We start from the raw sequence: 22,990 nt of genomic DNA, 5'->3' as shown, positions 1-22,990 counted from the left end.
GCTTCTGGTCCCTCTAGACTTCATTCCAGGTTGATTCACATTCTCAATAATGCTTTCTGTACTCATTACAAAAATGATTCTCAGCTTGAGTTCAGATTTACCAAATGCTCCCAGGTCACAGATAAAGGTCAATGATTCATTCAGCTCTCATTTTTAAAATAAAGCATGTTTAAAATTTGCACCAGGTCCTCTATGCATATATTATGGCTGTTTGCTTGGTATTTCTCTGGAACTCCTAACAGTGGGAGCAGTTATATCTCTACTCTTCTGCCTGCTCTTGAGATTATTCTCTTCCTGTTGGATTGTCTTTTCCAGCCTTAATATGAGGGCTTTCGCCTTGTCTTATTGTGTCTTGTATTGTCCTGTTTGGCTGTCTGTCTTGGAGGCCTGATCTTTTTTGAAGAGGAAACAATGGAGAGGATCTGGGGAAGTGGGGAGAGGGGTTTAGTTGGAGGGGAAACTGTGGTTATGTTGTGCTTCATGAGAGAAGAATCTACTTTCAATAAGACAAATAGAAAAAAAATTGTATTGTTGCTTTTATTTAGTTTTGTTTCTGGCTTGCTGATATCTATTACATTTTACCCAACAATGGAAAACACCCAACAACTTCTGTTAGAAAATAGGCCTATGTCATAAATATTTTCCAGTTATATCACATAACCTCAGGAAAGCAATAGGTAGATGGTTTTCTATTTCTGGGTATTTTGTATAAATAAATAAATAGAAATCCAAGAATGTTGATAAACCAAAAATGAGTATAATTCAATGACAAGGGATGGTTGCCTTTCCTTCTAGAAACATTTACTCTTCACATACCATGGGGAGTAACTCTGTAGCCATCTGCCTAGTTAACTAATTTAACGTACATGAGTAACACAACTTCTCTTATCTCCTTCTAAGCCAGAGTGATTGCTCAGACAAGGTCCTGAATTAGTCCCCAAGGACATAACATTATCTCCCCGGGTGTTGAGTGTTTACATGCCAGAAGAGACAAAGCCCAGTATTAAAGGACGTCATCTGGAGTTTATCCAGGCCTTGGAAAGACATATTTATATTGTCAAAGGCTGGGGCAATGTAATAAGTGCCATTTTATTTTCGATTATTCTTCAGGAAAGAAGAAAACCACTTTTTTCTCCTGGAAGTAACTGGAGGAATCTTCTGATCTCTCTCACTTCATTAGGGGGAATCTACTGCTGCTTATGCAGAAGTTTCCATCAACTCACATCACATCCTAAGCAAATGTGAGGCGTGTGGGGTACGTGCTGCTTTGCTGAGTTGTTACTCTAGCTGTTGGGCTGTACTGTGAAGCAGTTTCTGTTACTGACCCAAGAACTCTACCCTGTGTGATACGTCTGTGTGCACACGTTGATAACACTGGATGACTCATCCTTCATTCAAAACTATCAAGAGCACTTAAAGATTACATATTTTAATTAAATCTCAATTTATTCTACATAAACTGAAAATTATTTCAGCAGCTTGATTTACTTTCCCTAAATGCATATTTATTTGTTTGTTCAATGATTATTTATATTCCTATATTAAATATATCCTATATGTAGTAGCATATATTCAGTCTTTGGATTCCTTGTATAAGTAAGTTGAGTATTATCACAATTGAAGATGAGTAATAAACACAAAAGCCGGAGTCCAATCCTCGGAACCCATATTTATAAAATCCTGGTGTGGTAGTGAACACTTATAATCCCAATGCTAGCAGAGTAAGTACAAGTGGATTCCTGGAGATCCCTGTCCCACCAGCCTTGCCTATTGGCTACTTCCAGGCCAGTAAGTAATATTGACACCTCCAAAGAGTAGCACCAAAAGGACATCACTTAGGTTGTTCTTAGACCTCTACACATTCACAGAAATGAGCACACACACACACACACACACACACACACACACACACACACACACACGAGGGAGAAAGAGAGAGACAATGTATGTAGTAAAAATATGAGAGTATATATGTGTGAGTATACATGTTTATATTGGCATATGTATCTGTGCCATGTATCCATATGCATACCACTTATGGGCTGTCAGTTGGAAAAGACTAAAAAGAAGATGAGAGAATTTTGTACTATTTTCCAGTGTATATTTCCTCATACCTACTCAACAAATAACTATGCAGTGTTATATGTTAATTAACTACATCAAAGCATGGCTGTTTCTAAACATTACATTATTATGATATTGAATACACTTCAAATTCATTCAATAAGAATCTCAACATAGAGACAGGCGCTGGTGGTACAAGCCTATAATCTCAGCACTTGGGAGGCATAGTCAGGCAGATCTTTGTGAGTTTGAGGCTAGCCTGGTCTACAGAGTTGCAGGACAGCCAAAGCTACAAAGAGAAATGCTGTCTTGAACCCCACCCCCACCCCCCAAAAAAAGAATCTCAACAGAGAAGCCTAATTGCAAATATTAAAATAACATTCTCCTTCACAATTTTTTAATGTTACTTATGAAGACATTTACCAAAAATTATTCTGGTGAGTGTAAATCCCAACATATTACAGCTTGTATGTTATAGTCATTCTGCTTTGTCCATTAAAATTTATATTCCAAGGTATTGATTTTTTATTTCTGGAAATGTCTGCAGGCTGGAGGTTTAGATGAGATTGGCACCCACATATTTGAATACTTAGTCCTCTGTTGGTGGAATGATTTGGGATGAGTTAGGAGGTGTGGTCTTATTGAAGAAAGTGTGTCATTGGGGTTGGACTTTGAGGTTTCAAAAGCCTTGCGGCATTTTAAGTATAGCTCTCTCTCTCTCTCTCTCTCTCTCTCTCTCTCTCTCTCTCTCTCTCTCTCTCTCTCTCTCTCTCTCCCTCCCTCCCTCCAACGTGTGGATTTTCTTGCTGCATGCCTTTTTCTGCCATCATGGACTCTAACCCTCTGAAACTGTGAGCTCCCAAATTAAATACTTTCTTTTATAAGTTGCCTTTGGCCATGGTGTTTTATCACAACAGTGGAAAAGTAAATAAGATAGTTGGTATCAGGGAGTACAAACCAAGACAGACCTGACCATGCTTGTTTTGGAAGGATGTGGAAGACTCTGGAACTTTGAACTAGCAAAATGGTTGAATGCTGCTAGTGAAGCTTAACAGGGCATCCCAACAGAAGACCAGTGGACAGTAGTGCAGGGAGAAACGGAGACTATGGAATCTCAGTTAAGAGGCTTCATCGGGGAAGCAACTGGGCTCGAGATAATTCTTGCAATATTTTGGCAAAAAAAAAATGTAGCTGCCCTTTGCTCTTGTCCTAAGAATCTTCCTGAAGCAAAAGTGAAATATTAGCCTAATTTCCTTGGTAGAAGGTATCTCAAGAGAGACTAATATTAACTCCATTACAAGGTTATTAGTAATCACTCTTACACAAGTCTACAATGAAAAAGAGAAAGCAGGGCAACACACACACACACACACACACACACACACACACACACACGAGAGAGAGAGAGAGAGAGAGAGAGAGAGAGAGAGGGGGGGGAGGGGGAGGGAGTGGATATATACAGGTTAAGGTAAAAAAAAAAAAAAAAAAAAAAAAAAAAAAGAGCACCAGGGAATTTAATGGTGGAGCCAAGGCTTATGCTGGAAGAGATGAGAAGATAAGAAAGGCACATTCCAAAATGGAATAAAGTAAGGAGTGACCTCAAGGCCAGACCCCACCCAGATAAGCTTCCAACTTGCAAAAAGGAAAGGTCTGAAGAATTTTCTGCACCTAATAAGCAGAAAATTAATAAAATAACTAGGGAAGCATATTTGAATGTTATTCAAAAGGTCCAAGCTCTATCCCAAGAAAGTAATCAAACTTGGCAATACTGCCAATGCAGTTCTGGCTTTAGGATCATGAAAGATTCATGGGTAAAGGGTAGTGAAATCTTCCTTAGCAGTTAGGGAGAACTACTGAGGTCAGGTGTGTGGCAGGGGAGTCCTTGCATGGAGGCCCTAAAAGGCTTTTGAGTGAAGTATAAACTTGATTGATTGAAGACCCCAGTATTTTGTAGATGCCAGATCCTTGAGACATCTGCCAAGGAGAGTTTCAGACAAGGAGTGGAACCAGCCCAAGAGAGAGAAGTATACAATAAAACTGGGAGGGTAGAGCCATCTAAGCCCTTTGATATCAGACACAGAGCTACAGAATTTGGACTTTTACCCCACTGGGTTTTGGTCTTGTTTTGGTCCAGTATTTCTTCACTATGTCCTTACTCCTCTTCTAGAATGGTATGTTCCCTGTCATTATATGTTGGAAGTATGTAATTTGACCTTTTGATTTTGCACAGAGTTGCAGTTAGAGACTGATTTGAGTCTCAGAAGTGACTTTGGACTTTCAAACTGTGTTAGACTGTGAAAGACTATGGAGGACTTTGAAGTTAGACTAAATCGTAATGCATTTTGCATTATGATTTGACCACAAGCTATGGGGGCCAGGGAGTGGTGTTTTGAATGAAGATGGCCCCCATAGGCTCATGAGTTGAGAAGGATTAAGAAGTATGGCCATATTTAATGAGGTGTGTCATTGGGATCAGACTTTGAGGTTTCAAAAGACTTGAACTATTATTCCCAGTCTCTCTCCCTGCCTTGTAGTTGTGTCTCAAGATGTGATTGCTCAGCCACTATTTCAGCTTGACACTTCCTACCATTCTCTACACCATGATAGTCATGGACTCTAACACTATGACCATAATTAAATGCTTTCTTTCATATGTTGCTTTGGATGTAGTGTTTTAACACAAAAACAGAAAAGTAACTAAAACTCTCTCCTCTCCCTCCCCCCCCCCCTCTCTCTCTCTCTCTCTGTGTGTGTGTGTGTGTGTGTGTGTGTGTGTGTGTGTGTATGTGTGCGCATGCGCGCGTGCACGTGCTGCTTCTATGGATAAAGCCACTTGCTGAAAACCCTGATAATCTGAGTGAGTTCAGCCTGTTCAGCAAACAGAGTTAAATGAGAAAAATTTACTTCTGCAAATTATCCTCCGATGTCCACTTGCTTCATGTGGATTATTAATGCCCATACATAAAAATACATGCTCACAAAACAAACAAATAAACAAATAAATAAAAAACAATGTAATTTTTAAAACTTAAAAATAAGACTCAGGATAATTAGCTGCATTCTTTTTAATTGACTATATTCATCAATATGTTTCTACCTTACCTATATCTTAATAAGGTATGTTATTTTGGAAGTAGTTTTCTTTTAGAAGGTGTTTTTTGTAACCTGAGCTGGTTTTAATTCACTATGTATCCAAGGATACCATGAACTTCTGATCCTCCTGTCTCAGCTATCTAAGTGCTAAGGTAATAGACATGCACCAACAGAATTGGTAAAGAACCATGTTACTTTTGAGATTAGAGGATAACTCTTTCCCAGTGAATGGCAAAAAAATGAGATGTATGTGTATATTATAGAACATAGTATATATGCATCATATTAATATAGGAAAGGCCTCAATTTGGTTGACATGCATGCAGTATAAGTATAAGCATTATTTTAATCTAGATGATAAAGTAACAAATACTTGTGTTGATTCTCAATTTGAAAGAAATAAAAACAAATTCTTCTTTTAAACTTGAACACATTGGACTTGAAGAAAACTGTTATTACAAAACAAACTGTTATAATTAGCTTTGTGCTGAAGAAAACACCAATGTGTGAAAAGCATTACAGGATATGATTACATAATATGAAGCTGAGAAAAGAGGGGCTGGTTTTCACTCCACAGTAGGAATTCTGTTGGGAAGCTTTACATACCCAAAATTTTTCTTTCTTCCCTTGTGCTCCTCTCAGTGTGCCCCACCTACAAATAACAACAATGATTAATTAGTTCAAACATTTGGATTGAACCTTGAGAACATTAATTTTACTGACACTCTCCTATATTTTCCATGTTCCAATGTGCTTTACAACAAAATGTCATCATTGACTTCCAAAAATTTGATAGTATAGCTTTCTTCCTCACTATAACATTATTTATATAAACAATACAGAGTGACCTTTATCCAAGTGGCATGAAAGAAAACTTATTTACCAAGGAGAAAGACCCTATCATGAGTGACTGGCCTCTGAGACATGCAATGGCCATCTTGAGACAGTCAACTGAAGCCCCTTGAAAAAGTCGATCCTATTTGCATATAGACTAATAGATGCTCTCTCTCTCTCTCCCTCTCTCTCTCTCTCTCTCTCTCTCTGTGTGTGTGTGTGTGTGTGTGTGTGTGTGTGTGTGTGTGTGTGTCTATGTTTGTATACAAAAGCAGTGGTTCCATCTATCATCTGTGTGGCACAGAGACACCCTCATTCCTGCTGGGTAAGGCTTTCCAGGTACAGGAGGTGGGGAGTTGAGTGCCTATTTTCTTGTAAGCAACGCCTCACCTATTCTCTGTAGGGAAGCCCAATAAATTCATCAGTTCCCCAGAATGAACTTTTATGAAATGGTGCCTCAATTTGTCATCGGAACATTGGGAGAAAGGGTAGACAATGCTTACATGTCACCCTCAGAAGGAATTTTAGCAACAGGTCCAGGAGCTTTAAAGATAGCTCCCATATTTTCATATAGCTCACTGAATATCTACCATAAATGAAACAACCTAAAACATCTCCAGGACTATTGATGCAAAGTAAAATGTAAATATAAATAATTGCTATAGATAAAGAGTTTGTATAAAATATTCACATATATATGGAATATATATATACTACCTAGTGAAGTGCCAAATTTCCTATCTCTATGTATATATGTACACAGGTAGAAACTGGATTCTAGATGCCCAGTAGGTCATAACTGTTGCAGGAGAACTTTTCACACTGCCACCTTGCTCTGCCAATAAAGCCACCTTGAATGAAGAAGGATGGAAGCAGTGATTGGCTGACTAGGAGTAGTCATAGAGTTGTTGGAGGACCGAGGAAGCTGGATAGAGAGGGACAGGAGGGAGAAGAAGGGGCTAAGGGGAGATTTCTGGGGCTTTTCGATAGGAAAAACATGGACAGCAGGGTCAGCAAATTGCCCTTCCACTGTTCCTTAGATATATCAGGTTTTTAACCTCAGTTTTTTTAATTAATGCTGGAACAATTTAGGTAAATGTTATATCTGGTGCCTCATATTGAGTGCCATATGTAGATGGATTTTTCTTTGGGCTGCCAGCTAACAAATAATGACCTGGAGACTTATTAATCATGAAAGCTCAGCCTTCACTTAGGTTTGTTCCTATAACTTAAATTAACTTTTCATCACATGGCTCTATAACTCACCACTCCATACTTTCCATCCTGCTTTCTCTGTGTTGGCTGGAGCCTCTCTCTTGTACCTAGATTTCTCCTCCTACTTCCTCTCTCTGCTTAGAAGTCTTGCCTATACCTCCTGCCTAGCTATTGGCTGTTCAGCTCTTTATTAAACCAATCACAACAATATATCTTCACACAGTGTACAAATATCACATAACATTTACATATGCCATCCAATGTGGAGGCTCAAATGTTCTAACATAGGGCCTGAGAAAGCTAAAAAAAAAAAAAAAAAAAAAAAAGTTCTTGACAAGTGCCAAGGACAATTTTAAGAGCTATGCCATATTGCCTGCCTGAGTTAAGTTTCTGTTGTCCAGTATTGAGCTACTAACCAGAAACTTTTGACATTCCTGGACAAGTCCTGAGTTATTAGAAACTAACTTAACATTTCCTTATCTTTCTGCTACAGTGACCATTAGTAACAATGTTTTGTGGTTAGGTTGCTTTGTTGGGTTTCTTAGCAACTCAACAGTCCCCTGATCTTTTCCCAAAGAAACTTTCCTGGTCAGCTTACTATAAAACTCACCTGAGAAAAATAAAATTTTGCAACTTGATCAGAATACTAACTTGCTGTCAATTCTTTGTGTCTCTTGTTCCTTTCATTCGCCATTCCCACTTCCAGGGTCTCTGCTGAAGATCCTGATGGTCGGGACAGACAAGGAGCCAGATGTAGCTTCCAAGTCCTATAGTCTCTCAGGTGGGCCAGCGCTTGGCATACAGAGGTGCAGCTACTGGCCCTTGTCTGCAAGCTTGAGGCAGCTGCCAGCTCTATGCACCAGTGCCATGCCCTAAGCTGAGCTATGCAGTGGCTGGCATGGCAGTTTAAGATTTGTCTCACATGGTCAGAGAATGCTACATGCACTTAGTAAAGTCAGGCCCAGACACAGAAAAACCTCTAAAAAGATACAGTATGTTTTAAAATGTGCTTAGATGCTAAAGAAAGAAAAAGTTAGTATAGACAGTCATAGAGAAAATAGTTTAAAAACAGTAAAGTCTTTAAAGAAAAACTAAAGTAATATAAACAAAATAAAACACATAAATGTGGGAAATACACAAGGCATCTGGAACCTGTATGATGAATTTTTTTATTTGAATCTTTTAAATGCTAATGTAAAAAAATCAATAGCTGCTGAGCAACACTGGATTATGGAAACTGCTTAATTAAAGCAACCTATATATTTTAAGAATGTCTTAACTTCAAAATGGAAGTCAGAAAATATGTTACATTGGGGGACAGGTTATGCTTTCATTTCTACAGGAAACAAAAAGTTATAGTTACTTCAAAATTAATGAAGATCAGATTTGATTTGGGGAGAACTCCTAAAAATCTTGGCTACAGACATGAAAAAAGAAACCAAGAAAGACTACAGGACAGGTGACATGTATGTTGATCCCTCTACTATGGGAACAGCTCTGAGACTGGATGAGACATGATAAATCTTGTTGGCTACGCAGTCCTCATAACATTATTACATATCATCCTTTCATATGGCATGGATAGAGATTTAGTTATACAGTCCAAACTAACTTATAAATTTAACAGATGCCTTTTATCTGCTCAAACATAAAAGAAAAATCATCTTTAATTGACTTGTGCACACTGCACATTCCATACATGTGTTAAAGCGTGTGTGTGTGTGTGTGTGTGTGTGTGTGTGTGTGTGTGTGTGTGTGTGTGTGTGTGTGTGTGTGTGTGTGTTACCTTTAAAAGTTTATGTTTTCAAAAAAAAGCACCAATAAAAGCAGGTAGCAGCCGGGCAGTGGTGGCGCACGCCTTTAATCCCAGCACTCAGGAGGCAGAGCCAGGCGGATCTCTGTGAGTTCAAGGCCAGCCTGGGCTACCAAGTGAGTTCCAGGAAAGGTGCAAAGCTACACAGAGAAACCCTGTCTTGAAAAACCAAAAAAAAAAAAAAAAAAAAAAAAAGCAGGTAGCCTGGGTGATACAACCTCTCAGAATGCCTCTGTTGCCTCAAAATTCTACATCCAGACTAACTTCAAAGCTGCTAGCTGAGATGGTCCAGTGTCACAGACTATCCTGCCAAAACTTCAGATAAGCTCTACATTTTCCTATCACACAGAGACTAAACAAAAAATAATACAACTATCTCTCTCAGGACTTGACCATTATTCTAACTTTTTCATGGTCTCCTAAAGAGGCCATCACCCCCAGACAACATGAAACAGTCTAGAGAAAATGACACCCACATTCCAAAGATGTGAGGTGGGTGGTACTGGTCATATGGTTATGGCTATGTTTGTCATTGTTGAGGAAGGTTGGTTACAATCATGGTCAAGAAAAAATGAAGGAGATTAGATTCAGGGATCTATTTCTGAAGGGAAAAGGGGGGATATATGAGGTGATATATTGTGTCCCACAATATATATTGTGCATCCTAATAAACTTACCTGGTGTCAGACAACAGAACAGCCACTAGATAGACATAGAGGCCAGAAAATGGTGGCACACACACCTTTAATCCTATCACTTGGGAGGCAGAGATCCATCTGTATCTCTGTAAGTTGAAAGCCACACTGGAAACAGCCAGGCATGGTGACACATGCCTTTAATCCCAGGAAGTGATGGCAGAAAGCAGAAAGGTATATAAGGCATGAAAACCAGGAACTAGCCTGGTTAAGCTTTTAGGCTTTAGAGCAGCAATTCAGCTGAGATCGATTTGGATGAGGACATAGAAGCTTCTAGTCTGAGGAAATAAGATCAGCTGAAGAAGTGGCAAGGTGAGGTGGCTGTGGCCTGTTCTGTTTCTCTGATCTTCCAGCATTCACCCCAATACCTGGCTCCAGGTTCAACTTTGTTAATAAGACCTTTTAATATTTGTGCTACAGATATAGCATAGAAATGATAAGATAAAAGGGTGCATTGTTCAGTCTACATTTGAACAACCTCTAGTCTCCAATATTTTACATTGGTATGGATTTTTGTGTATTGATACAAATTTAAGGTTATTTTTGTTATAATTTATTATATGTGTCTATTTCTTCTTTAAGGTATTATACCTATGCAGCTCATTTAAAAATGTAATGTGAAGTTCTAGTCCTTGGAAGCTATTTGGAATAAAAAAGAAAGACAGGTTAATAGTTAGTCATCTTTAAGAATCAAACTTAGGTTAGGTATGTTTTTGAGGTCAAACAGAGATATATTTTAAATAGATGGTCTTCAAACACTTCAAAGACCTACTGAATTTGGCATTTAAAATGTTTTAACAACATAATGCTTTTCATAACAGTAAGACTCATTTGTTCCTGGCAGCACCAATTTACTTCAAAAAGGATGATAGGCATCAAAAAGCCTTCATATGGAATTTGCTTTCAATGTGGCAAAGCTAGCCATTTGAGTGAAAACTGTCCTTGTTTCAACTTCTGACCTGAGTCTGTCAAATTGGACAAACAGGACACAAAGGAAGTGACTGCTGAACTTTGCCAAGGCAAGGTAGGATAGTTCTTCAAAATTCCTGCTTCACTGAAAAATCTATCAGATATTCTAGGCCTGTAGGTTGAAGATGGATGCATGAGTGTTGCAGAGGAACCTTAGATGACTGTCCAGGAAGCCAGATGTCTCTGTTATTTCTTAGTTTTGGAAATTGCTTACTCTGCACTTTCTGTTTAATCGGGTAATACTATATCCTTCTCATGTCTTTGATTAGGGCTAAAGGCTAGATAGTTATAGTTATAGTTTTGCTTGTTACCAAATTCAGAAAAAAAATCACAAAAAATACAAAGCATATAAAGTTGAGAGACATAAATGTTTAAGTTGTTTATCTAAGAAAATGTTTTAAGGTCTAAAATGATAGTTTTGGGTTAGCAATGTTTTGACTCACATAGGATAGATAATGGAATATTTTCTCTGAATTTGCCAAATACAGATAAACTGGACACTATAAATGTAATTCTTACTGATAATTGTTCTTACTGTATATAGTTTTACTATGTTAGAGTTAAACTTTTCCTTTTTATTTAAACAAAGGAGGAAATGTTGTGTGGTATTTGTACTCTGTGTGAAGATATATTGCTATGCTTGGTTTAATAAAGAGCTGAACAGCCAATAGCTAGGCAGGAGGTACAGGCAGGTCTTCTGAGCAGAGAGAGAGGAAGTAGGAGGAGAAATCTAGGCACAAGAGAGAGGCCCCAGCCAGCACAGAAGAAGCAGGATGGAAAGTATGGAGTGATGAGTTATGGAGCCATGTGATGAAAAGTAGATTTAAAAATATGGGGTAATTTAAGTTACAGGAACTAGCTAGGAACAAACCGAAGTGAAGGCTGAGCTTTCATGATTAATAATAAGTCTCCATGTCATTATTTGTGAGCTGGCAGCCCAAAGAAAAATCCATCTACATGTAACAGTTCGTAAAGCAACTGAACCTACAATATATTGTGGTTTTTTTTCTTAAGTAAACCCCGGAGGTAGGTATTATTCATATCTTCTACTTGATGGCATAATGAATGCCTGACTAGAATAGTACATAGGAAAAGTTGAACCAGGAATCCAAATCTCATATTCTTTAACATACTATATTTCTCCTATTTCTTCTTTCTTCCTTTCTTTCTTTCCTTCTTTCTTTCTTTCTTTCTTTCTTTCCTTATTTATTCATTTATTCATTTCTTTCTTTCTCTCTCTCTCTCTCTCTTTCTTTCTTTCCTTCTTTCTTTCTTTCTTTCCTTATTTATTCATTTATTTGTTTATTCCTTTATTTATTTATTTATTTTTTATTGTTTGAGACAAGATTTTGCTATGTGCTTGGTCTAGAAACTCACTATGCAGACCAAGTTACATGATAGAAATCCTGCCTCTGCTTCCCGAGTTCTGAAGTTATAGTCTTATACCACCACACTCATCTTATGTTCCTTTTTAATATAAACACATAACCTCTCAGCTGTAAAGTAACCTATACAACAATGGATGGTATGGGATGAAGCACCTTGACCTCCATTTTCATATAATTTGATGGACTGTGAGAATAAAATGAATTATTCACTGACATCACACTAACATTTCCTTAACAAGTACAATCTCATCCTCAGAGCTCATTTATACTAAATCAAGACAAAATGTTATAGAACAAGCTTTTCCAAAAGACATATAAACTTATTGTTCAAATACTTTATAATCTATTCCTTTGTATAAACAGCATCCAATGGTTAAAAGAATAATTATAACATAACACAAAGGGTTTTGTTGTTGTTGTTTTTTTTTTTTTTTTTTTTTTTTTGTTTTTTTGAGACAGGGTTTCTCTGCGTAGCTTTGCGCCTTTCCTGGACTCACTTGGTAGCCCAGGCTGGCCTCGAACTCACAGAGATCTGCCTGCCTCTGCCTCCCGAGTGCTGGGATTAAAGGTGTGTGCACCACACGCCCAGTCTGCATAAAACAAAGTTATTGCCCAAAGATGACAGGCTTCTTCTGTAGGACAATTTCCTCTTAATTGAAACATTTCCTCCAGGATGGTGGAAGACCACTCATTAGACTCAGGAAGTAAACAACTCACAAGTCTCAGGAGGTTCCTGAAACTACCAAGATTAACAGGGCCCCTCCCCAAAATATAGAAGCAGTTAAAAAAAAATCATTGGAGGAAAAAGACTGACCATCTGAGCTGTCTAAAAGAGGCTCTCATACCTATGAGGTGGCCTGGAAGTCACAGAGTGACCTGCAGAGATGCAGTTTCCATAATTTGTCACCTTCAGTGATGCAGCTGCTGCTGAGCTGTGTCTGCTTTTGTAAGTAACTACTCAGCTACACCCATGTGAACAACCCCTATAAACACATTGGCTCACAAAGTTGGACTTTAGTGGACTCATTATGTAGTGGGTAGCCATTCCAGCTTTGGTCTGGAAGTTCCAACCCCCATTGGGGTTTTGTTAACTATCACGCCCACAAGGCAGGGCCAAGGGAGGACCTGAAGACCCGAGATCTGGACATGCCACGCTCTCTTGCTGCTAGGAGCCTGGATGCTAGAGGTGGACGGAGGAGAGTTCTCCAGAGAACATTGCCGGACTACTGCTGCATCTTTCCCAGAATCCTCAACCTACCTATTCCTTCATTTGTAAGTTACACCATTAAATAAATCTCCTTTTAACTATGTGGAGTGGCCTTAATAATTTCACCAATATCATTATTTTGTTCTGTAGTTGATTTACTGTCTCAGGTAAATAGATGTTTGTTCTGATCTGTCCTAGAGAATTTTCACACCACAGCTTCTGGTGGGGTTCTTTGAATATTGCTCTACATTTGGATCCTTTGTCATGAGCATGTGAAACAAAACTGCAATAAGGAAGGTTAAGAAAATCTGAAGAATTTCCTGTCTGAGGTTGGGAGGCAACTGCACTTAATGGTCTCTCTTTTTTTCTGTGCTACACAAAAGAATATATTGTTCCAAATTTTGGGGCAACTTAATGTGTAAGTTAACAAGAGGAAAGAGTCCAACTTCCAAAGCCATTACATAGTTTTATAGTTACTTTTACATCTTTGTCACTTTTTTTCAAAACCCACTGCTTATGGTGATACTTTATTTGTGCTTTAACAAATAAAGCTTGCCTGAGGATCAGAGGACAAATCCAGCCACTATACTAAGCATAGAGGTCAGGCAGTGGTAGCACATGCCTTTAATCCTAGCATTTGAGAGGTAGAGCTTCATCTGGATCTCCATGAGTTTAAGGCCACACTGGCAACAGAGCCAGACATGGTGGCACATGCCTTTAATCCTAGCACTAGTTAACCATAGAGGTCTGGAGATCTGTACAGACAGACAGGAAGTGATAGAGCTGAGTGGAAAAAGGAAGTGATGTAACTGTATGGTGGTATTTTATTTGTACTGAAATGTGATTTTAATTGTATGTTAATAAATAAAGTTGTCTGGGGGTCAGAGCTATTAGAGCCATAGAAAGAGCATGGTGGTGGTGGCGCACACCTTTAATCCCAGCACTTGGTAGGCAGAGCTAGGTAGATCTCTGTGTGTTCAAGTTTACAACCAGCATTGGAGACACATACCTTTAATCTCAATACCAACCCTAGAAGACCTGGAAGTGTGTACAGATAGGCAGTGATGAGGCAGTCATGTGTTTGGGTTTACAACCAATGAGAAGGCAGAACAGAAAGTCTATATAAAGACAAACAGACAGGAAGCAGCTCTCTTTCGGAGAGGTCTCTTGGCTGAAGAGGCTAGCTGCAGCAGGCAGTAAGGCTCTTAGCTCTGATCTCTTGGCTTTCTTCTTTGCATTGGTTCTGTGTTTCTTATTTAATAAGACGGTTGGTTACATCTACAATACTGGGCAGAGAGAGAAGGTAAGGTGGCAGGGCACAGAAAGGTATATAAGGCATGAGTAAACAGGAAGTGGCTCTCTCGAGGCTGAGGATGTCCTAGTGGTAAGAACTTTTGGCTGGCTTATTCTATGGTGGTATTTTATTTGTACTGAAATGTGATTTTCATTGTATGTTAATAAAGTTCCCCGGGGGTCAGAGCTATTAGAGTCATAGCAAGAGCATGGTGGTGGTGTGGTGGTGGCAGCGGCGGCGGCGGCGGCGGCGGCGGCGGCAGCAGCAGCAGCAGCAGCAGCAGCAGCAGCGGCGCAAGCCTTTAATCCCAGCACTTGGTAGAAGAGCTAGGTAGATCTCTGTGTGTTCAGGGACACAGCCAGCATTGGAGACATATGTCTTTAAGACCTGGAGGGCGGAACTTACAGGCAGTGACGAGGCAGTCATGTGTTTGGGTTTACAACCAATGAGAAGGTAGAACAGAAAGACTATTTAAAGACAGACACACAGGAAACTAGGAGCACTGCAGGAGGTAAGATTTTAGCTCTGAGTTCTGAACTCTCGGCTTTCTCTTTTACATTGGTTCTGTGTGATTTTTTTTTTATTTTAATAAGATGGTTGGTTACATCTACATTATTCTATTCTTCTGATCTTTCAGCTTTCACCCCAGGTATTTTTTATTAATAAAACCATTTAGCAATTCATGTTATAACTGATTGTTGAAAAAATTGTCAATCATAAGTATCCTCAAAATGATTAGAAGGACATTCCCTATTTCAAGTACTAGATCACATAAGAAGTGTGTGTGTGTGTGTGTGTGTGTGTGTGTGTGTGTGTGTGTGTGGTGTGAGTGTATGTGTCTGTGTATATCTGTGTGTATTCGCATGTATGTTTGTGTGCACACCAGTGGTGTGTCCAAGCCAAAGGACAATCTCAGATGCTGGTACTCTTCTTCTTCTACTTTATCCCCCCTGCTACCAACAACTACAGGATAACTGCCCGTGAGCATCCTGGGAATCTCCTTTCTCTGCATCTCATGTTCATTTATGATTGCTAGGATTACAGACTCTTCTTCTAGGAGGTCTGGCTTTTTTGTGGGCTTGGGGCATTTGAACTTGGGTCTTCGTGTTTGTGTGGCAAGTGTTATATTTACTGAGCAATCACCCTAATCCTATAAATGAAAAACATCCTATTCCTCATTTTCAGATCATTGATCATAGCCATCTTAAAAATTTCAGAATGCCTTCGGTATTCTAGCAAACTACCTTTCATGTGGTCTGGCTGACACATTAGCTGTTTACTTAAAGTATAAAATATAAGATTAAATCAGAAGAATCATTCATCTCTGAGATTATATAAGCATAAATATAGTCCTGCTGTCTGAGATCCTAACAAATATTGTGAGATGTTGATTTGAAAAAGATGTACAACAAATTTGTTACCTAAACAGCTCTGAAGGAACTACCCCCCCCAAATTGTACATATTATACACAGCAATTTCAAAACATTCAAACAGTTTACAAACCCAAAGTGACCAATAATAAATTGTCACTTGGTAAGGTTTCTTGAATTCCTCATGATATGGTGCATTTAGGTAGTAAGCATGGAAAGACAAAGAAGTTAATAGGGAAAACAGATGAGACTTACAATAAACTATACCAGGAAACAGACATTGTGATTTTCATAAGCCCACTTAACATACCCCTCAGAACTCTCAGATATGACATGATATTTTTAGGGAAAATGAAAATACATGCTGACAAATGGGATTAAAATTCAACAATGTGACAGTCACACATACAAAACATTTACCCTTAAATAGCTGGATTCACAGCTATTCTGGAAGCAGAGTGGGAGAGAAAAAGGTTCAAGTCAATCCTGGGCAATTGAGTGAGACCCTGTCTAAAGCTAGAAAGCAAGACCAGATCCCGGGATGTGGCACAGTGGTACAGTATTCATCTATTGTGTCTGAGGCCTATGCTTCAATTTCTGTTAACACTAAATAAAGAATAAATAAATAATAAAGAAACTAATAAAGTCATCATCATTTCAAACCCAGAGAGGATGCTGACATTGAGATTATGATAAACATTCATAAAATGGACAACAAAACAAATGAATCATAACTGCATAGACACAAGAGCGGGAAAATAAAGGATGGCAGCTGAGTTGAATATTTTTAGAGAGAAGGAGGCTTGTAAAAGAATATTTTAACAGAATACCACCTTTATGCACAATGGAAATAAAACATCACAGAGAGAAAAACACCACCATAGATACCACTCAGATAATCTATGCCTATAGTCTCTGGGTCAAATAATAAGCAAGACTGACTTGAATCCAGCATTTACACAGTGACCTTCAGTGGTCCTTTCACTTCCTGGTCTTTTTTAGAAGGCATCTCAGATAGTCATCTGATATGGTGTAGAATTGTTGCAGAGTGTTATAAAGAAACAGACTTGAGGGCTGTTTCCCAATATCCCGATGGTCTAAGAGACCAAGAATCACCACTTTGAACCAAATGAACCTAGTATTAGGTAAATTCATGAGATTAAAAATGTTTAGTAAACCAGTGCAACCAGTGCAACCTACATTATTCTTTATTGAAAACTCCTTTCTTGATTGATGGAGGACATTTCCCCTAATTCATGTGTGCTGCTAAATTGTAGTCATGTACATTAAGAATAGGTGGAAAATTGAAGAAATACGCATACATTTTGACACATGTCCTCCTGTAAGTCAGTGAGAATGTCTTTGAAGATTCGAGGACTTTCACAGCATATCTATTATCCATAAGCCTAACTATTCCTCCTCCTTTTCCAATAAAATCAATCCCTTCATTATAAGAATAATTTATAAACCTTTGTTCAAACAGACCAGGACCTTTGGTGAGATGTTCCCATAACTTAGCTATCTGAAATATTAAACACTTAGGTTGTCAAGTTGGAGTGCTCCTAGCATAGATATTTTTCTTTTCTTAGAGTAATATACTTAATTTTGACTTTATATTGCCCTTTAGATATTTACCCACATCATTAAAATAAACTCTTTCAATTGTTTGGAACTCCTTAGCATTTTCTTCCTCTCTTTTGGAACATGCAGGTTTAGAAAAACTCTGAGCAGTTCTCATTCAGGGTCATGGTCACTGGAGTTCTTCCTCAGGCTTCATGTTATATATTCACTTTTCAAAATTGACACATAATTGCCTATATGTATGGAGTGCAATGTGCTATTTTGCTATGCTTATGCTGCATAATAATTACATCAAGGTAATTAGCAAGTCTACCACCTCAAACATATATCACTTCTTTGTGGTGAGATGGAGACACCCTAAATCTTCTACTTTAGCTATTTTGAAATAAAAAGTAGTTGTTGCATTGTGAAATCTAATGGTAGATATATACGTCTTTAAAACCATTCCCCCAGTAAGGCCCTCTCTGATCCCCTCCACTGAAACTTTTCTTCCCAACTAGCCATATGTGCTCATTTTAAGTACATCTAGAAACACAACTCTTGTATAATGTAAATAGTTTTAGAAAGACTCTTCTATGAACTTTCTTCATAGTATGATATTCAAAAACCATAAAAGAATTCAATGGTATTTTGTATTTCTGAGACTATGAATATGTTTACTCATGTTTCTCTAAATACAGATATGCTTTATAGATATCACACTGGTTTTAAAGGAGAATTTTTAAATAACAAAAATAAACTCAAAATACTATTCTATGTTTTAGTAAAATTATTGGGCTAGGATAAGTAATTTGAATAAGAATTTATTTTTTTTCTCTTATTTTGGTGGAATTTGAGACACATACATTATGGTGCAAGGATATGGTAAACCAGAGAACTTTACATATAACTTTACTAAAGTGAGATGTGTTCCTCCAGTACTTCTTAAAAGAGCAGAGAGCTAGCTATCCCTTCCTGAGCCACCCTGTCCTGTACACCCATACCTCTCCCCACTCAAGACCTCTTCTCCATCATACTGCTTTCTCGATTCACATTACCTGTGTTCTACTATCTCTCTCCCTTAAGCTCTTCCCTCTTCCTCCTCTTCAATGCTCTCTGTCTACCCTGGAAGTTCTCCAAGTTAAACACACAAATCTAAATATGCAATGCCAAGATGTACATATGAGTGAGAACATGTGCCATAGACCCAGGATACCTCACTCAGTGTAATGTTTCCAGTGAATGGCCCCATACCCAGACCGCACAAATTGGAGATGATGGCTTATTAAATTAGAAAGAAAAAGGCATACAGTTGATTGGAGTGTGGGGCTACATCTAGGAGGAGTTAATGGAGAAGTTTGTGGCAAATATCATCAAAATACATTACATGAAATTCTTAAATAATTAATAAAAATATTTTTATTAAAATAGTAGGGAGAAGAGTATCACCTCTGCACTTCATATATTAAGTTCTACTTTCATCCAGTGAACTATTTTATTTTGTCGAAAGCACCTGACATTCAAGTAAGTATGAAAGTGGGGGAAAAGACGTGAGTATAAGTAACTACAATTCTCTTTGTAGCCTTTTATAATAGTGTGTTATTTAAACTTCTACAAGTTGCAGATGAAAAATGAACTGTGTGCTGAGGGCAATGACAACTTCCTTCACAGAGGTGAGCATAAAGTCTTCAGGTTGAAATCAGAGTATAGAAGTTAAGGCACAGTAAGTAAATGTAAAAGCACAAGAGGGCTAATACCATGTCTGCCTGTTCTAGAAGCTTTACTTGGTTCCCACCTGGGCCTGCTCTAAGGACAGTGCTTGGGGTCCCCACCTGGGCCTGCTCTAAGGACAGTGCTTGGTGCCCACCTGGGTCTGCTCTAAGGACAGCACTTGGTCCCCACCTGGGTCTGCTCTAAGGACAGCGCTTGAACTCCACTGCAGCCCATTCTAGAGCAGCACTTGGCCCCAAGCAGGATGGAAGTATCAGGACATAATGTTAGAAAAGCCGGTTTTGACACAGACTGTCCAGAGCGTTCATGTCAATCAACATTGACATTCACAGTGTGGGCGATAAGAAGTCTTCCTACATGGGACATGGTGTGACCTAGATAGTCCTCCAAAATGACAGCTCTGACACTACTGTGGGAGACAAAGGCCAGAGGAAGAAGCCTAGTAGTAAATATAAATCTTACAGGACAAACAGAAAATAACAAAATTCTGATAAGAACTAATATTGTTTATTATTTTAACAGCTACATCAGTAACACTAAAAAGTGACTATAAAATTTGAGAGTATAAGCATTTGTTCTGCTTGTGAGGTACACGGGCAATGGGAATATGAAGAACACAGATGAGGTAAAGTGATGGAATTTGTTGATTCATTTATATGAGCTGAAAAGGAAAAAAAAGTCAAGTTCCACTCTGAGATTTCAAGGCTAAATTGCTAAGTACATACTATGCATGTCACCTGTGAAGGCCTTGTCTAACACAGCTATGTCTTCCTGATGACTAGGGTATTTTACCATCGTCTAATACCACAGTTACAGAATTAAGACATCTTCTGTCAGGACCTCTGTATTGGTGGTTGCTGGTGGCTGTCCATATTAATCTTTAATACATGGCAATTCAAGATTATAGACACCAAATCTATTTAATGATCCTGGAAAGTTGATTAAACATACTTAACAACCTTGGGTAGATAAATTCTGAAAAAGCAATTCTACACAGTGAGAAATTTTGCTGTAATGACAATGTTCCTAATTCATACATCAAAACCACATTTGCCTAGGAATCTAATTAATATAAAAATCTGGAGTAACAATAAGTGAATAGTCATATTATTCTTTAAAAAAATTATTCTCTCTCTCTTTCTCTCTGGAGGTAGGGGGAGCAGAAGGACTGATTCATGGCTTTCAGCCAGTTTATTGTCTTTTTGTTCCAACTTGCCTGACTACTTTTAGCCTTTCTTTTCCTTTCTCTTCCTTCCTTCCTTCCTCCCTTCCTTCCTTCCTTCCTTCCTTCCTTCCTTCCTTCCTTCCGTTTTCTCTCTCTCTCTCTCTCTCTCTCTCTCTCTCTCTCTCTCTCTCTCTCTCTCTTTCTCTTCTGTCTTTCTTTATTCCTTCCTTCCTCCTCGCCCCCTCTTTTTTTCCCCAGAACTGAGTGCTAAACCCAGGGCCTTGTGCTTGATAGGCAAGTGCTCTACCACTGAGCTAAGTTATCCACTCCCTTATTATTGTTTTAGATTGAATCTCAACCTATAGATCAGGCTGTCCTGAAACTCACTGTGTAGGGTAGGCTAATGTTAGAATGTGACACTCTCCCTGCCTCAGTCCTCCAGTGCAGGGATTACAGGAGCCCCCACTCCAGTTTATTTTAACTGCCAGTAGATTCTGCTAGCAGAATCATTAGACAAAAGTGTCAGAATGCATCCCAAGATTTGTTACTTCTGGGACCGCAGCCCCAAATGGCTTACAATGAGCACTCAGATTCATGTTTTCTAAGCAGACTCATTTTGTACTAGTGAATACAGATCCAGATAGATGAAGACAAAGTTCACAAATGGAGGACACATAAAAGATTTTCTATGCAGCACAGCCCATTTCAGCAAGAAATATTGGTGTTCATGTGAAACCTCAATCCTTCGTGTTAGAATATGAAAGCTGGAGTCCAAGTATGAAGAAACCCTCAGATGGGCTTTGAGTAAATAACAATGGCTTAATTATTCTTGGTATGGGAATTTGCTTTTAGACTTGAGACAGCAGTTAGATTCTCTGCTCCTTGTACATAAAGATTTGAAAGCTGACTGCAGTGAGAATGAGGCAAAGTCATGTAGGCTTTTGTTTTCTTGTGAATACTCTACGAGAAATGCTTAGGAGGCTCACTTTTGAAGGTGTACACACCTACCGAGCGTAGCTGTGTGGAGTATGCCGGGGAGCTGGCAGAAAGTGCTGCTGAACATCGCATCAAAGATGAATGAAAATGGATCATGGATCGTGGAAGAGAAGGGAGAAATGAAACTACTCCCTGTACTCTGCTTCATTTGCCACTTCGGGAAAAACAGAAATCAAGCCAGTATTCACTGAATCTAATATCAGTACTTTCATTGATATATCCAGCCAAGTGGCTTGAATTTTTTTTATTGTGGGTTTGAAAAACAGAAGTAGATTTCTGAAATTTAATGCTTTCATAAACTATTTCACATATCTTTCTTATCCTACTATATCAAAAAGGAAAGGGCATGCAAGTATACTATCAACTGTAAACTGGCCTGCAACAATAAACATAGGTGGATGGGTAGAAGGTTACACCCAGCTAACAAAGTGTTATTTATATGAGAGAGCTGCCTGTCTACAATCTGACATATGGAGACACTATGTGTTAAATTCACACAATCATGAGAAATATATTGAAAAAGAGAAGCAAAGTCCCAAGTCATCCATCACTACCGATGGCAATTAATCAATGTAATGTATTACTACAAGGTTGTTTAAGAAAAGCATTAGTCCTTTAATATTAAGAACAGAAATTACTCTTTACATTTTCTTAGAATAAAAAGCACTTGAAGAAGACTTAGAGACTATAGTGCACACAAAGGGTTGGCCAGCCATGGTTGACAGGCTTAAGCTGGCCAGATGTCTTCTTTTCTAAATATAATTTAATAGAAAATCTATCTTCATGTATTTAAATGTTGTCTATATCTGCTAACAGCAGAGTTGAAAGCTCGAGACCAAAAGCCCACACAATGTAATCCAATGTCTTTCTGTGCTGGATAGTTTTATGTCAACTTGACACAAAATATAGTCAACTGGAAGAAGAGAAACTCAATGAGAAAATGCCTTGAAACCTTCTCCATTCTCTGTTCCCCAAACCCAATCCCTTAGTCTCCTCCCTAGAGCTGCAACAGATCACCAGCTGTGGCCTTGCTTCTACCTGCCACATATCCTGTGGATCCAATGGACCATTTCCTCCTGACATCCCTCCCCCTGTATCACTGCATCCCAGCCTCCAATGCCAATAAGCATTCCCTGTGAGGATACCAGATAAGGAGGCCAGTGAAACAGGCAACACACAGCCCTCACACTCTCTGAAAATCCAGAGAGGAAACAGAAACCAAGGAACAAAATACCCACCCAATAAAGACAAACCCAGAAATCAGCGCCTATAGCTATAATGACTCGAAACCCAGATGCCAAGACACCAGTGTAAAAACAATCAACAGCAGCCAGGGCAAATGACTCAGCTTAGAACCCAGCTATCCTATCACAGCAGACCCTGAACATTCCAGTATAGCTGAAACATAAGAAATATACCTTAAAATCAACTATATGAACATGATGAAGGTCCTTAAAATAGAAATGAATAGCTCCCCGAAATCAATTCAGGAAAACACAAACAACTGGAGTAAATGAATAAATCCCTTAAAGAAATTCAAGAAAAACAAACAAACGGTTGAAGGAAACAAATAAAACTGGTCAGGAACTGAAAAC

The 22,990-nt window shown here is 38.6% G+C and overlaps 1 protein-coding gene across 2 annotated transcripts in view; it reads right to left on the bottom strand.

Annotated features, from left to right (window-relative positions):
• Window positions 1–22,990, bottom strand: part of Tinag (tubulointerstitial nephritis antigen) — a 110,070-nt gene that overhangs the window by 8,232 nt on the left and 78,848 nt on the right. For both annotated transcript variants that reach the window (XM_028864907.2, XM_028864916.2), the window contains exon 10: window positions 5,764–5,809. In XM_028864907.2, coding sequence (XP_028720740.1) covers window positions 5,764–5,809 — 46 coding nt within the window. The remainder of the gene's footprint in view (window positions 1–5,763; window positions 5,810–22,990) is intronic.

The sequence above is a fragment of the Peromyscus leucopus genome, chromosome 14 (genome assembly GCF_004664715.2).
Source record: "Peromyscus leucopus breed LL Stock chromosome 14, UCI_PerLeu_2.1, whole genome shotgun sequence".
Classification (NCBI taxonomy): Eukaryota; Metazoa; Chordata; class Mammalia; order Rodentia; family Cricetidae; genus Peromyscus; species Peromyscus leucopus.
This window is presented reverse-complemented; position numbering and strand designations above follow the sequence as displayed.